Here is a 16,825-nt window from a genome sequence, read left to right on the forward strand (position 1 = left end):
GTATGATCTCTGCAAAAGGTAAGAGTGTGAGATTTCAACAGAAGCCATTCTGATCAAAACATCAGATGATATAGGAGCAAAAACTACTGTAGTAGTTTTTAGTAGTAAAGTAGTAAATAGCTTTACCAAAAAGTGCCAGCAAGGATTGTAGAGCAAAGTGCATGGTCCTCCTATTAGCTTGTTTCCCAGTTTTCAGAATCACCTCCTCTTGGCCAACTTCACAAAGGTCAAAACCTGTAGCAGAATATGGAGCAGAAAATCACACCTCATAGAAAGATCCAATGTCTTAAACAAGCGTGATCTCATTTAGAACACAAATAGAACACAAAGATAGGAGGTTCTGCAGTGTCCTGGAATGATGACTCTTCACCGACAATGTAGTTTGCTGGGTTTTTTTTATTACTATTTAGCACACCTTCTCCAGCAGGCGTCAGGAGCTTTATGGAGCGTGAACACATACACATAAAGAAATCACTGTTGTCCAAACTGACAGACAAAATGCACTAGTCAGTACTTTTTCAGTTGCGAATTATTTGGAATTGTCAGGGAATGATATACTAAGCACATCTCAGGGGACAGTGTCCCACATGCCCCTACCATTCATCATTAATCCAAAGTTTTCTCACAGAAATGGGTCTGAAGAAGAGCACAGACCTTGGAATTTAGCAAATGAAGGCTGGGCTGCAGGAGGCACGACTGTCAGTGAGAAACGATGCCTGGCTTTTACGAGCTCCTCAAGCAGTCGTCTTGGATGTTTCTTTTTGCAGCATTGCCTCTTCCCTGCAATGCCCTTTTACTAACTCTAAGCAAGGTCCAAGCCGCAATAAAACCTAGTTTGATATTTAGTTCTCATCTGTCTTTTCTGCAGGATGTAGACCCTGGTACATACTATCACCCTGGTATGTCCTGTCCTTGCCCAGTGCACAGGTTTCCCTGCCAAAGGAATGATTATTGGTTCACTTCAGGTAGAAGGCCAGAAGCAAACTCAAAAGTATTTATTACGAACAAGAGGGGAACAGGATGCTGAAATAAAAACTGGGGTTAAACCAACTTGATAGCACCAAGCTGCTGTCAACCCTGAAATCCATGTTCTGCTGATTCAGGAGATGTTTTGGTGCATGAGAGAAAAATTCACCTTACCACTGGCCAACCAGCGAGCAAAAGAGCTCTGTGCATGTGAACTGGCAGAGACGCACTGAGCAGTCAGGGATCACATCCAGAGATGCAAAGACCAAACAGCACCCAGACAAACAAATCTAAAGCTGTGAGTCTTGTAACTACTTCAAGCCACCATATGAGACACTAGCATTAGTTTTAGGACAACAATGGAAAGAAGTGTTTTCCTACCTAGAGCTGCCAGAAACTCATGACAGCCAGGTAGCCTCCAGAGTTGGACACTGATGGAAACCTGGATTGGTGCAGAGGAGAAATCTTGCTCCTTCTCGCCTGCCTGAAGTTGAACCAGGACTTGATGCAGCTGAAGATAACAATAGAAACATTAGCCATTCCTTACAAATCACATCACTGCTTTTCTGACAGTCACGGCCGAGGAAATGCACTGCAAACACCCATATATTCAGTTGCTGCTCCTGAACAGAACAGTGAGATGAAGAGGTCTGGGCACAGGGACAATCCAGGGACAGCAACAACGGAACAGCAGCAAAGGTAGGGACAGAAGAGGGGTGAGGGTTGGGGGGGGGGCGGTGACCAGTGGAAATTGAGCAAGAAGGAAGCACAGCAGGAAAATCTGTGAAGTGAAAGAAAAGGAAAGAGATACTTTGGGGCTGCTCACAGAAATATACTAAAGCCCATTCCATGACTGAGCCATACTCCTTACGCAAATCCCAAGAAACTCATTCTCAGCATTTAACTGGGCAGAACAAGTCATATGAAAACATGGAAGACTTTCCTAATACCTCCATGGCCTCCAGGAAAGAAGTTTCTCAACTGTGCCCAAAGGACAGGCGTAGCAAAGTAGAGAAAAAAAATGTGTTTATGAAGATCTGACACAAATTAAGGTGCCAGGATCCCATGTAATTCAAAAACACAGCCAGGGCAGGAAGGATGGAAACGCATTAATCAGGGACCAGCTAACCTCAGGACCACCCGTCTCTTACAACCCATAAAAGCTTACACAGTCTTTTTTCCACAGTAGCACTATGGAGCAAATTCCAGGCCTGAAAGCGGCTTGAAGACACTACACCGCAGCACAGGGAAATGGGTCTGCAGTGACCAAGGTGTTTTATCCTGCACAGCAGTGTCATTCCCCAGTGCATGTAATACTCACCATTCCCACCATATTTTTAACAGCCTTCGGGCAGCAGATAACAAGAAAGGAAAAGAGAGGAGAAAAGAAAGAAAGAACACAGGTTATTTTGTGCTACAAAATGCCTGTGATAAGGAACCCTGCAGTGACACATCCACATGCAAACTAGCATCCTGACTGCAAGATGCTCTATCCAGGGAAAGAAGGGAGCAATGGAAACGGCTTGAGCTGTGAATCAGGAGTCCAACAGCGTGGGAACAGGCAGCTGGAATCTGGGAGTGCCCAGCTCATTACAATCAAGTCAGACACTTAGCAGGCAGATACTCAGGCCAACCCACATTCTGGCAGAAGGCTGAACATAAAACAAGCCCTTCTCTTGTTTTCTCTGGGGTACATTATTGGCACTTAATGCAGTCAGCAATCCCTAACTTTTCCTTGCACATGTGGTAGTACTGAAGTTGTCTCTTTCGTGGTTCCCGCCTTCTGTTTTGCACTAAAAATAAGCATTTTCTATCCAGAGCAAAAGATCAGGCTCCCTGCCTTGCTGCTTCACTAATGCCAAGAGCACCTGCTCCCTTATGACGCCTATCACCCATATGGGAAAGACAGTAAGCAACACCCACTGACTGAACTGTCAGTCACTACGCTCCAGTTTTGAACAAAGTCTTCTCTCCTTTGGGACAGGCAGAGCCTTAGCTGCTCACCAAGTGACTGCTGAGAGGAAGGAGGGGAAAAAAAGCAAGTAACCGCAGAGGAAGGGAGAGCTAAGTTGAAAAACCCTAACTTGTAACTGGATAGACTCTTAGGCAAAAGGAAATTTTGCCTGGGGTTTGGGCTATAGAAGAACATTTGCAAAAACAATGCAATACCCCTGCCAATACTTATTGCATGGGGCAGCTGAGGAAATGGTGAGTGTATCTTTTGTTAGTTGTGTACAGCCATCTGAGTATTTTTCCTTGGGTGATTTAATTATCTGAGGCAAGAAGACAATCCTGAAGTAATCTCACAGACACTGTAACACATTCCCATCTATCGGAATGTTGTCTTCTACTCATCGCATCCCTTCTACTCTGGGCCTCCCTCTGGTGGCAATGAGGAAAAAATAACCCTGCTATTCAACCACAGAAGTTTCGGGCACTGACAAAAGAGCCAAGGCAAGAAAGCAAAATGCCATAAAGGACAAGCCATTAGAAGTATTTCATGTGGTACTGTAGTTCATAACAAGACAGCCTTTCCTTGAAGCAGACTCAGCCTAATGGATAGACAAAGCAGGCTGCTTAGTGGGTGACAGCAGAGCTGGGGCTGGTTTTTTTTCTGCATTTTGTGCAGACTCAACATGACAGAATGAATGGGAGCCCTCTGAAGCTACACAGAGATAATCCCAGCTACCCACCCACGGTACTTCCCTAGAACACCTCTGCATGGGGAAAGGGGAAAAGAAAGTGAGCTATATGCCCATTCATTGTGTGCAGTGTGTTCATTTACTAAAGCAGGCAAATGATCAAGATAAACCTCATTAGAGGAGCAATCAGGACAGTAAGAAACACGTAATGGAAAGCAGGCCAGGCTGGTGGCACAGAGAAAGGTTAGGTTAGGCCAGGCATGCTAGAAAGACTGGGGAGAGGAGGAATGTGAAGGAGATTGGGGGGAGCAGGGAGGAGTCCTATAGCCACAGGTGGCACTGCTTTTCTCTTAAAGACCATGAATCCTTTCAGCAGAGCTGTGAGCATGCACAGCAGGAGAAGCACAGGCTCAGGAAGTTTTCTGACAGGCCTTGCATTGCCCAAAGTCAACTACACCTTGGGACTTTGGTAATTACGGTGGACAAAGACCAGCCAACATGGGCCCTAGACAGGATGGCCAAATACCAATTAGTGGTTCTGCCACTCATTTCCCGTACTTTGCTTCCCCCTCACTGCAGTAGGTATCATGTTTTCACTTCTGTCACTGAACGGGGAGACCCAAGGCCATGCAGCCCAGTAACATACCTGCATTTTTCTCTTCTGGACACACACTTTCATTCACACAAAGAGGCAAGTTTAGAATCTCAACCCTGAAATCTCCTAGCAAGCTCTGGGTTGATAAACCAGGGCATAAACCATTCTGTGCATTTCTGAATTTACTGACCTGGGAAGAACCATTTGGAAACTGGTACTGGAGGAAAACCTCCCAACTCACCCTGTTGATAAGCTGTTCTCCTGTTTCTGAAGCTGTGATAAGTTTACAAAGTGCCTGAAGTGCAGGGTTAGGCAAACCTGAAAAACATCAGCAGAAACAGGGATTGTTCAGTATCTGTTTCTTGACTGCTAGAAATGCAACAACCTGAACAGAACAAACTCAGCTAATTTCTAAAACTTCTCCCCCACATCACTGAACAGTACTGGAAGCAGCAGCAATTTCCAGAAAGCAAAAGGTTTTCCCACTTTGCATCTGGTTATGCATTTTCTGACTGAGAGCTGGGAGAAAGGAACAGTCACATCATGCTTCTCAGATACTGGACCCCGTAGTAAATGATTCCCATCTATGACAACATTTTCATAAACACTTACTTTTAGAACCTCTACCCTGTTAAATACTTTTATTTCATTGATGTAAAACATCACCATTTTACAGGCTTGCATCAAAGAAAGGCAGGGAAAGGTCAATGTCTGCTTGGACAGATGAGGACAGAGCCCATAGCTGGCCTGCTTCGTACCTAGGAGGGACTGTATGGTGGTGCTGCACTGCTGTAGCCGGTCACCAGGGTCAGAGGTTGGGAAGAACACTGCTGCCGGGAGGCCACTGGCTGGAGGGTCCAACCGAAATCCTACCGCAGTGAGTAGTGCCTGCCAGCCTGGAATGCCACCGACTTTGTTCTCCACGCTTTGTTGGGAGGTATACATGGAGTTGTGCTGCCCATTCTGGATTCGCTGCAATGATTTCTCCACCTTTGGGGAAAATACAGCATTAGCTTATTTTATAAGAGATTTTTACTAACTGCCTCTTTTTACACAGTGGAGAGGCAAGAACAGCAGGTTGAGAGACAGCAAACCCAATGTTGAACCTGGCCCATCTTACACAGAAGGATGTTAGTGCCCTTGAAAACAAGGCTCCAGTAACTCAGCACTCACAACTGTAAAATCACTGTGATGTCAATATTCTCTGGGATGCTGGAGAAAGTAATGCCACAGGAAACTAAGTACCAGTTTGATTGTGATAGTTTCCTATAAGCCTGGCAGCTGCATTTCTCCCCAAAAAATGACTCACGTTCAGGTTCCAGTCTCTCACATACACTGCTTATTACCAGGCAAGAGTCTGTAGCTATATGGTAAACAGTAAAGAGAGATGTGTGTCCACAAAACCCAGCAACTGGGATGACTAGCAATATTCACAGGTTTCCATCATCCTATGGATACTCCACATTCCTGTGGGACCACAGAAGACACATTGGAAAGAAAAGTATTAAATGTCATGAGAGATTATTCTAGCCATCTGGCAGTTTGGCTTCAGTCCTGCTGCTCCCCACAGCAGGCTACTGGCACATATGGGGACAAAAGTGCCTCTTGCCTTCCAAGTATGCAAAGAGACAGCAGTCACTGTGCTCTGCATCTCCATGACTGCAATGTTCATAGCTATTTTCTTGCAGAAACAATTAACCCCAACGATTATCTCATTTTTGAAGCAGAGACCCAATTCAACATTTGAAGGAGGATTTTGTCACAATACAATGTAAGACTTCGCTTACTTTGCCTCTTTTTGCTCCGGACACTCCATCAGGTATCCCAGTCTTTTCACACTGACCCAGAGATTTCACAAGAGACTCCCTTACAGTAAGGGAGAAGGGCTGAAGGTATATATTCAAGCATAAGTGGCTACACATCAGGGTGTTTCTCTTCCCATTCATCATTTACCAAATGCATACCCACAGGTAACATTATCTCACAACTACATGGGCTGCAATGCCCCTCCCTGTGCCTGCTGGGTGTGGTAGCGTTTCCCTTCTCTTACCAGATGCAGCAGGACACGCAGAGCATCTCGTGCCCTTTCAGGGTGCTGCAGAATCTCAGTCAGGGCCTGTCCTACTAGCGAAGAAGGGCTGTTCAGCTTCATATCACTCCCAATAAGCATGAAGCCTGCAGGATTCAGAATAAGAGATGCTCAATCTCCTTTCGTTATAGAAAATGTTCAAAACAGAAGCAGATATCCTCTGCCCTCTTGGACTAATGGAATGATGGTTTACTGTGCCCTGCAGAGTGATACTCTTTTCCCAGAGCAGCTGCTCACTCCCTGCCTGGTCCCATAGACTGAACCTCCAGAAAGCTTCTAGATGATTCTTACTGTCCTCCTCTATTAAATCAACAGTGTTTTCCTGTTCAAGCAAGCGGAAAAACACTGTATTGCAGCTAAACTTGTCCTAGCATGCTCCATGTCTCCTTTACAGCAGCGGAAATCAATAGATCTAAACAGTGCTCGCAGAAACAGAACTCGGAAAACTGAGAGCTTTCCCTGTCTCAGTCAGAAACCTGTCTTGGCTTACGCACCATCTAAATGCTAGATTCTCCAAATGTCAGCACAAGGAGCTCTGCCTGCCCCTTCTCATCCATTGCAGCAAGGTATGCAGCTGCCCATCCTCACTCTGGTGCTCTATCCGAGACACCGTCAAGAGTTAAAGGTGAAAGTCAGGGATTGCGTGTAATGAACTTGCTTACATACCATGGAAGGGGAAATACTAAGACAGACTGAGTAGCTGGAAGCCTCTGCTTGGTGGTGATGCCAAGCACCCATGTCCACGCTCATTCTTTTTTGTCTAGGAAATGGTCACTTTTTTTTTTTTTTTTAAAATGTTCTTTCCTTTGAGACAGAAAAATCTTGGAAGGAAAATAAAATACAAACTGAACTGTGGACTGTAACCTAAACTCAGCTCCCATCTGGTATTGTCTGAATCATGTCCTAACGCTGGACTCAACAAGCCTGAAATCACTCTGTCAGACTAACTCCAAAGTGCTCATTTTAACAAGCTCTTGTGAGTTTCCCCGCTCCTCCAGCTCCACAGTTTACATCAGAGCCATACTCACAACAGCTTCCTGATCTAAAAAACATGGTACTGCTGCCTGTGCAAAAAAATCCATTTGGGGAATGCCTGCAGCTTTCAAAAACCAGGACTTGTGCCGGGAAAAAAAAAAAGCAGGTTATTTGTACATATCCCCGTAACAACACTGTTGAACTCCAAGACTTTGTCTTTCTGAACCTCAACTCACTCATGTAATTGAGAGGGAGCAAGCACCAGCACTCCACCCCGGAGCTTACACTGCTGAGAGATTTCCAGTAGAAGCAAGGGAAACTTTTCTCCTAAAAGGACCAAAGGAGTAAGCCCTACAAGGTTTATGTCACAGAAATTACAGCTACTGGTTGCTGCTGCAACTTCCAAAAGTACTACTCTTGCCTCCATGTCAGAGTGTCACTCAGTTCTCAGTGAGAAGGTTCTGTAAACTTGCTCCAGCTAACTCCATCCCAAGTACACAGGAAACTTGACCCTATAGATTTCAAACATAGGGAATGAGTTATTGTATTGCACATTATTTCTTTCCAGTCATGAAACCACTGTGAGGAAAAACACTTCACCTCACGATTCCTTTAATTATTATTATAATTAAATAACAATTTAATTATATCAAATATATAACCAGGCATAGGTCCCCATAGCCACCTGTCCATAACTGCTGAAGGGAGCTTGGGATTTCCTATGACAGCTGCCATTGAGGTAGAACTGGAGTAATATATTTGATTATAATTATATCAAATTCATAACCCACTACACAGTGAAATACTGATGTTTTCCATGACACTGGCATTCAACCACACTCGGATGAATCAGGGTCTGAATTCTGGGAGAGCACAGGGCACGTGCTACTCCCAACTACCTGCTAGCACCGCTCCTTGCTTAACTCAAACAATTTGGCCTAACAGCGCTTCCTAGAAACCCCGTCTTGTTTGTCAAAAAGCAGATTCTTCCTACCTGCCCAGTTGGATGGATGGGAGAACTGCTTGCTGCTCTGTACAGTTTTCATCGCTTCTCCAAGGGCTGCACTGGCTTTCATCCCATTTAAGAGGGAGGAATAGAAGGCATGCACAAACATTTTGGAAGCAGCCACAGGAACAGGCCAGAGTGACACTAGGACACACTGAGCCCCAGCAGCCAGGAATGCTCTTGTCAAGCCAATTACTCCATCAGCAGTGACTTTGCTGCTGGATTCTTGGTATGAGCCAAGAACCACTAATTTGACAGGAAGCCGCAGATCCAGGACATCAGCCGCTGTAAGCAGAAACTCCTGAAGAGGAGGGCAGTCTGAGATGCTCTCCACATCACTGGCATCATCCTGCATCCGAAGGGATTCTGGGATTGTGTAGGTGTTCCCAAAAGAACTCTTGCTGCTGGCTGGATTGCTGTCAGTGTTGGGTGTCAGGACCAAAGCAGCCAGTTTCCAGGAGACATGGGTTGCAAAATGGACACATTCTGCCTGAGTGAGGGCACTCATGACCCTCTCTTTTGTTGCTGCACTACCAACTAAGGGCTGGCAGCCAAGTAACTCAGATACCATATATGCTTCCTCTTCTGCAGAGGGCATAGGTCCCCATAGCCACCTGTCCATAACTGCTGAAGGGAGCTTGGGATTTCCTATGACAGCTGCCATTGAGGTAGAACTGGAGTAAGCAGGAGTATTCTTCCTCGCATGGGACTACAGAGAGAAAGAGAAAGAGAAAATGGGGTTCAAAGATCTATTTGTTACGGTGCTGGTAATAAAATATCCTGTCTCTTTGGCTCTAAACAGAAGTCTGCTTGTCATAATTACAAAAAAACTTTGCATTTCTTTAGTTTCTTCCACTTAGCTATTCCAAGGAACATCTCCACTTGAGTCCAGTCAGGATTTCTATCCCCACGGCTTGGGGGAACAGATAGATAAGAACAGAAAGCAACAGACTTAGCCCAGGTCCCTTTGAGGGCTGTAGCAGAGCTAAAAGCATCCCAGTTTCCCACCTCATGGGAAGACTACTTGAAATCTTTCACTAACTGGTTTCTCGCACCTGTATTTCAGGGATCAGTATCACCACTGCCAGCGGCATGGTGTTGCATGCAACTGATTACTGGGGCCTGATACTGAACAAAAAGCCTAATCCCCACATCAGTGATGTTGACAAGGTTCAGACCCTTTTGCTGTTCCAGTGACTGTGTTTAACCCAGTGCAAGCCAAGACACGCAGCAGAACACTGCTCAGCAAGAGCAGGTGACTTAGGGCATTCTCCCTGGAGACCTGGGCCTTAGAAATGCTGATGCCAAACATCAGCATGAAGATTCTTCTGCAGGATTGGCCTGTGGTATTCGCTTTGCCTTATAGCTTCAGCATCACAAGACATTGGTGGCCTTCTCCACACAGAAAACTAAAATGTAGGTAAACATACCAGGAACATGATAGGACAGTCAGCTTGCCAAGGAAGCTCAGTATTGATCACAATCACCCATATTTCTGCAGTCTGCCATGTACTTCCACACCCCAGGACATGCTATCCTTTAGATGAGGATATCCAAATGATCCATTCCCCTTGCACTTCCTGGCATGCCTGGGGCTGTGATTTTGTGCTGCAGGAACTACATCAGTATCTACTTCAGAGCTGTGGTGCTCAACATGCTCAACAGAACTGGGAGTGCCTTGGGAAGGAGGTACATTTGTGGTTTCTATTCTTGCATCTGGCATAACAGGACAGAGCTGCTGCTATTCTAGCATGTATAGGAACCTGCACCCCACAGGAGAGGTTCTATAAGAGAGAGGTTTTACAAGACAACGTCAGACCTTGGAGCTGGGATTCAGCGACTGGATGGACGGCACTGCAATGAGGCTGAAGCGCTCATAGAGGTACTCATTGGAGGAACTGCCCTTCAGGAGAGCAAAAGGAATGAGGTACAGTTCTCCCTCCAGAACCAGTATCAGCTGGCGGTGGCGGCCAACAGGCCCACTGGAATGCATCAAACCCTGAAAAGAAAAGAAAGAGAATCAGTTTGGCCCTTTCACCCCATCAGTGCCCCAGCCTGCACTTTCCAAGCATCAGGATCCAGTCTGACCCCACATCAGGTTTGGAAATATGCACATCAGAATTACGTTCCGTGTGAACACAGATGTGGTGACAGGTGAACGCACATTGGCATTGGACAGATCTATAGAGCTAGACTGTTGCTCACCTGTGCGCAAACAATCCCATTGGGATGAATGAGCCTTGAGCACACTGACACGCTGTACAGATCTCGGTCGTCACACCCAGCCTCAGCAAGCGCGCTGGGGCCCAGCCTCACCACAGTACAGCAACTCCTTCTGCTCCAGCGTAAAAATCTTTGTTAACCCCAACCACCCATGTCTTGTCAATATTATCACCTTATCCTTTGAAAGAGAATATTCTGATATTGAATTTCAAAATAGGAATTTCCTATATAAAAGCAAACAGTCTACAGGCAGATTGTGTGTATGACCTGCGTTTCAAGACGCCTGACACTGTAATCAACCCAGAGTCGCAAACAGGTTTAAACAGAAAGTATCTTATGGATGGAGGAGCGAGGCAGAGAGATTAATAAATAGGAAACACGCAGCTGGGCACAAAAAGTGACAACTGCTCCTGGTCCCATGTAACCGCGGGGATTTCACTCATATTTATCTAGTGTATTGTAAAAATAATTAGTTATCACACCAGGAAAGAGTAACTTCAAAGCACTGAAATTTGCTCCAGCAAGCTCCACTTGCAGCACACAAAAAAAAAAAGTCTAAAGGACTCTCATGCAAAACAGCAGTAAATTTCTAAGCAATTCTACCCCTTTAAGCTAGAGTACCGGCCATAGCTTGGCCTAGCAAATAAACCATTCATTTGAAGACGAAACTTTTAGCTCAAGCTTGGATGAGACCAAGTCCTCAACTTGACATAGTTTTGGAGATAACCAGCTGAAGTAGTGTTGTTCTGCCTAGACTGCTTGATGTTCCCACAGGTAAGCTAACTTTGCAGTGTTCATTGCAGGACGGAGGCAAGGATCTAGTATGCAGGACTAGATCCCTGTCTCTAGATTCTCAATTCTTTTGAGAATTTTCATTTTAAGCCATTTTAATTGCCATCAGATGTAGCAAACATCTGTTTTGACAGGAGAAAAACAGCTGCTCAGGCTGCTCAGCAAATGAAGACAAAACTGCCTGACTCATTCCAAGTGAATTTCTGAGCTAGCTTCCAATGCCTCCAAACATTACCTCTTCCTGATGCAAATTCTGGGGCTTCAACAGAACAGCAGTAAAGGAAGTATATTTTTCAAACACATGGCTTATGTTTCATAAATAATAACCACCAAAACCTCTGAGGTGCTACCTAGATACATTCTTTTTGGAAGAAATAACAGAAGAGAGGTAGAATACTGATGTTATTTATCAAACATTACTCCCTTTAACATCCCTGCTTTAGAGCATGCTTATTTCAGTTTCTCTTCCCATTTAAGAGGGGAGAGACGAATCTTCCTTCTTTCGCTGCCAACAGTGAACTACTACTATGAAATGTCTAATGGAAACACAGACTTTTGAAACAAGGGGGGTGCAGAAGTAACGTCAGAAAATCCTGAAGTGTGGACATGTCAGATAATCAGATAGTGCAACAGAAAAGAAAGGGATATTGTGCATTTTGAGGGTGAACATTACTACTTGTGTGAAGTTTTATATACAGAACTCAGACAAATGCACCCTGGTCCTAACACACAATTCTTCCTCTCCACCTTGCTCAGGGTCTGTCTGGAACAGACTTCCAGACTGCACTGTGATGCACTGACAGCTGACGATTAATTTGAGATACACTAATCCCATCTCACTAGCAATCAAAGAATAACAGGAATTTGCAGTCAGTCTCAAGCTTTAGTTCTCAGGCAGAAGCAAAGATGAATGAACATTACTAAAGAAATAGAAAAATCAGTCCAGCAGTCTCCTCCAAAGGGAGTCTGGAGCGAGTCAGAAATACCAAGAAACAGGTCAGCTATGAGGGAGAATGTCAAACAGTAGAAAGTTGAAGAGAGACAGCGAGGTGCTTTTAAAGGCTTCTTGCCATTTGAAGTAGGAACAAAACTGCTGAAGGGTAAGAAAATTTTCATTTAAAAGGAGTTAAAAATAGTTGGCTGACCTCTTGCTGTTTCTCCTGATCTCCTTACAGCTCTGGAGCTCACCCTGCCCCATAGACTAGAGACAGAGATGCAGGGCAGTCGCTGACACACAGCAGCCTTGGGAGCCTTCCTGCAAACCACCTCCACTCCGACCTGACACGCTGTTTACAACCTCAGCAGCCCTGAGGGAGGCCTCCCCGGCACTCACTGCCCGGGGTGAAGCAGCATGCGTGCTCTGCAGCTAAATTTACCAGCCTCCATTCAGCCGTGCCTCTTTCTGCAGAGCCCGAGTTGACAAGCAGCAGCTTCCCACTAGGGCAGTTGTTGCTTTCCAGAAGTGTTTTTGAGGTTTTTTTGGGTTTTTTGTTTAATACATATTCTATTTTACTTACTGCTCCAGGAGCTTTAGCTGTCAGCAACGCAATCAGAGCATCTGAGCCATAGTGACATGTGCCTAGCAGAATTTTTAATTTGTATGTAAAACCCCTAGAGTTTAATTTTTTTTTTCTCACGATGGCTGTATGTGCATTACAGAAACAGAAATAAAACTATGAGGATCATTAGCGTTTCATATGTCTCCAAGAATTAATTTTAGGGTGAGTTCTAACAAAAAAGAATCTCTTCAGTGAGAAAAAGGAGAAAAGCATGAACTGCCAAGCACAGGAAGATGTGCCCTACTTCACAGCAACGATACCGGCTGCACTGGTGATTTGTTACAAAGGTGGAAAAGTCCATCACTCGTGGGAAGCATGGCTGTGCAGAGCTAGGCCAGCTGACAGCTGCTGGCTTGGATAGATCCCTCACTTGCAGCTAGTGTCGCTACAGTTGGAAGTTTCCATTATAATGGGACTGCCAAACCACACACAAGACCTGAACCGCATCTTCTTACAAAGTGGCTAGTAAGGACCCTGTATCTGCTAGTTATCTGCACTCTCCAAAAGCCCTGCCGAGCCCTACAGTACCTTACTGGAGCCAACTTTGGCCTCAGACACCCAAACCTGCCAAGCAGTGCCCAACCAGAGTGTGTCCTCAGCGGGAAGGAGAGGCAGGCTCCTGGGGTTCCCCGTGAGGATTTCCTCCTGGCCTGTCTTACCTATTTACACTAGGTGTAGGCAGGCATTAAACTCCCAGATGAAGCTTTCTCAAGAACATTGTAGAAGACAACAGAGAAAACCCATAAGCAGGGCTGACCTCCTCGCCCTGCAAAGAGGATGCAGGTGCTGCCTCTGGAGCAGAAGGCCCCACTCTCCAAGACTCACAGCATGACCACGGGATGGCAGGCTGACAGAGCTAACAAAGTCTCGGGCTCACAAAGGTTATGCCTCCGCAAACAGAGGTGACTTCTGCAGACAAGATTGAAGCATCCAAACAGCCTTTAAAGTAACCCAAGGCAGAGCTGGTTTTCCTTCTCAGAAAGGAATGACAGAATTGTGACATTTTGATCTGTTCGTTCAGCTGGATACAAATTGAGAAAAGACTAATTCTTGACTGAGTGACTTTATCTCTTCTAGCTAGAGATACCGTGCAACAGAGAGGACTTCTTAATTTATCCTGCCATTGCTCTGTAAGACTGGAACCGGGGGCTGCGCTGCCACTCCTGGCCTCCTGCACGGGCTGGCCAGGGCTGCCGCAGGACACTGTGCCACGCAGCTTCCCTTTGCTTCTGCATTCACCCCATCATCCACCAGCACAGGATGCTGCTGGGGCCTGCGCCCTCCACCCCCGCGCAGGTACACCCCGGTGCAGCACCGCCATGCGCAGAGCAGGGCCCTGAACGGGCCGAGCGCTGGGACACTGGCAGTGAACCAAGTGGGCTGCCGAGTGCCTGACCAGCCCCAGCAGCAGCCCCCACCCGCTGCTGCTGACACCTGCCAGGAGCACATCTATCTCCTTGCAAAAGCACCAACCCCTGGGATGCAGAGAGAGGAAGGTCCAGCTTGTCTGGCTGCAGCTGGCTGCCAGCACGGCACCACACAGCAGCAGGAGGCACAGGGTGGGCCAGTGGTGTTGCCGGGCTCCCAGTACTGCTTTTTCTATCTCCCTGACCTATTTGTCCCTCGTAGAGCTGCTGAGTTTGCCAATTAGTATTAGTGAATTAAGGACACACTTCCTGATTAGGCTCATCAAAAGCGTTATACTTTGGCCACTGACTGGAAGTGGTATCAACAACAACATCCCTTGTTTCCACCTCCCAACACACCCAGTCTCACCATCTGGAAGACCAAGTGAAAACCACCATGCTTCAGATACAATCCCCAAGCTGCCTACTCTTGCTTTCCCACATTGACAGGGGATTGTGGTAAGTGAATCTCTACATTTGCCAGCGCCAAAGGCTTACTCCTTCCATAGGTCCTATCAATAAGTCGTAGAGCGCACGGAGCGGGGGTTTGGTGAAGGAAGTCTGCCTCCTTGGAAGAGATGATGTTCCATCCTTAACAGGAGACATGGTACTGCTGAATAGACTGGTCATGCTCTGACAGCTCCTGTGGGCAAAAGGCAAGTGAGAGGTTAGTTGCAGAAATCTGAGGTCCACTACAGGTTGCCCTGACTTCATAACACTGACGATCAGCCAGTCCCTGTCCATCCAGAGGACTCTGTTCTGTAAGATGCCTTATGGCAGGGCTTTATTCTCCCATTCAGCTTCACGCCACAATGAACAATGACATTAATGGCAGGGTGAACCAGTTGCAGACAGCATATTACATTGCTATGGAGTTTCTCTACAAACTCAAGTGCCTGAAGTGCTCTTCACAGTTTTTACTGCATACCTATGTATAGCGGTTGTGTGCAGGCAAACATGAGACCCATTAACAATTGACTACAATCACAGCAAGATTTGCACTTGGGTTTTGCACCAACTAATCTAGCATGGTACCAAAAGGAAATACGACAACAGGCAAACAACAAGACCTGAAGATTATGCCTGCACTTGCTGCCACTCCTCTGAATGGCTCCATGAAGTCAGATGTGAGAGGTGACCTGGAGCCCATTTCTGACATCCCCAGAGGCAGAGCTCTGCACATGTTCTCCTGGCATCACCAGCCACAAAACACCGTCACTCTGAGGAGACTGAGATGGCATGGCTACAGAAAGTTATTGCCCTGTTGAGGAAATGATGTTGCCCCATTCTGGTCTCACTAATCCATCAGCTGTGCTCCCCAGAAAGGTTAGCCTTGGCTTGGTGCCATAAACAACCATTTTATGTGAAAAGGATAACTTTCCAGAAAGTTTTAACAGGTGGGCCTTAAAGAAAAGGCAGGGAGGGAAATAAGACATTGAACAGTAATGGTAGTGCAAAGCCTGAAGTGTAACCAGAGTCACCACTGGGGCTGTGCAGTAATGAACACAACAATCTCAAGCATAAAAGGCCACACATGAGGCAAAACGTGCCCCGTTGTCCTCAAGGTGCCAAATGCATTTGATGGAGGGTTCCATGAAATCCCAGTGCAGATCATACTCTGATGCTACTGCGCAGAGAAAGCCTCCCTCCATTCTTGGTCTCTATGAAGCACAGTGCTGTTTTGCCTCTCAGACACCTTCCAATGCTATGTGCCTTTGCCAATTTACACAACAGGAAAGCAGCTATAGTTTCCTGATTCATGACCAACCTCACACACTTTGTCAGGACACTAGTCTGCAATGTCCTTTTTTTAAGAACGTTTACTCAGAAGAAATGCCTTGTGTCTGCTCCTTCTTTTTACCTCTTGCCTGGATCAATTCTTGACTATCAGCACAGAAAAGAAATAAAAACAGAAAATATTTGCACATCCAGGAAATCAAAACAAAACTCAGCATCCAGCAAGATATGTTAATCTATGAGATATATTACTAGTTGACTGCATATTTGATATAGGCATATATATTCGTATGTGTGCATATATATATGCCTATAGCGGATATATACACACACATATAGGCACAGTGTCTCTTCATACTACCAGATTAAGCCAACATGCAGGAAAAGACAAGGAGAGCAAAAATGTTGCTCTCAAGTGCACTCCTTCTACCACTGACAAACCACAGGCCTCAGACATACCCTGACCTTTTCTGACACATACCAACAGACAGATTCAGAAAATTTCTTTCTCCCCTCTCCTTCTCTCTTCAGTTGCTGCAACCAATCTCCAGACCCAGCTCACATCATGTCTAAAGCCTATTCTCTAAAGAAAAAACCCATGCTCCTCACTAACAAGAAATTTACACCTTATGGGACAACAGAAGTAATTTAAGAATGCAAACGGAAGCCTGGTGTCCAACTGCCCATGCTCTCCAATGCAGAGATTCTGGTGAAGGTACGAGTACGCTGCTGCTACTCAGAGCTGCTGAAAACTTGACTAGGTGGCTTGCGCAATACCAAGTTCATTGCAGGATCAGCATGGACTCAGCACTGTCTGCTCCCCTCTGGACCCCTC

The 16,825-nt window shown here is 45.8% G+C and overlaps 1 protein-coding gene across 3 annotated transcripts in view; it reads right to left on the reverse strand.

The window, feature by feature from the left end:
• TTC28 (tetratricopeptide repeat domain 28) overlaps positions 1-16,825 on the reverse strand; it is a 183,341-nt gene that overhangs the window by 4,664 nt on the left and 161,852 nt on the right. For 2 of the 3 annotated variants that reach the window (XM_076352750.1, XM_076352752.1), the window contains exons 13-21: positions 14,752-14,896; positions 10,093-10,272; positions 8,262-8,982; positions 6,254-6,378; positions 4,962-5,193; positions 4,445-4,521; positions 2,288-2,311; positions 1,348-1,477; positions 127-234 (exon numbers count right to left, since the gene is read on the reverse strand). In XM_076352750.1, coding sequence (XP_076208865.1) covers positions 127-234; positions 1,348-1,477; positions 2,288-2,311; positions 4,445-4,521; positions 4,962-5,193; positions 6,254-6,378; positions 8,262-8,982; positions 10,093-10,272; positions 14,752-14,896 — 1,742 coding nt within the window. The remainder of the gene's footprint in view (positions 1-126; positions 235-1,347; positions 1,478-2,287; positions 2,312-4,444; positions 4,522-4,961; positions 5,194-6,253; positions 6,379-8,261; positions 8,983-10,092; positions 10,273-14,751; positions 14,897-16,825) is intronic. The other variant, XM_076352751.1, reaches the window with a different exon arrangement.

The sequence above is a fragment of the Aptenodytes patagonicus genome, chromosome 15 (genome assembly GCF_965638725.1).
Source record: "Aptenodytes patagonicus chromosome 15, bAptPat1.pri.cur, whole genome shotgun sequence".
Classification (NCBI taxonomy): Eukaryota; Metazoa; Chordata; class Aves; order Sphenisciformes; family Spheniscidae; genus Aptenodytes; species Aptenodytes patagonicus.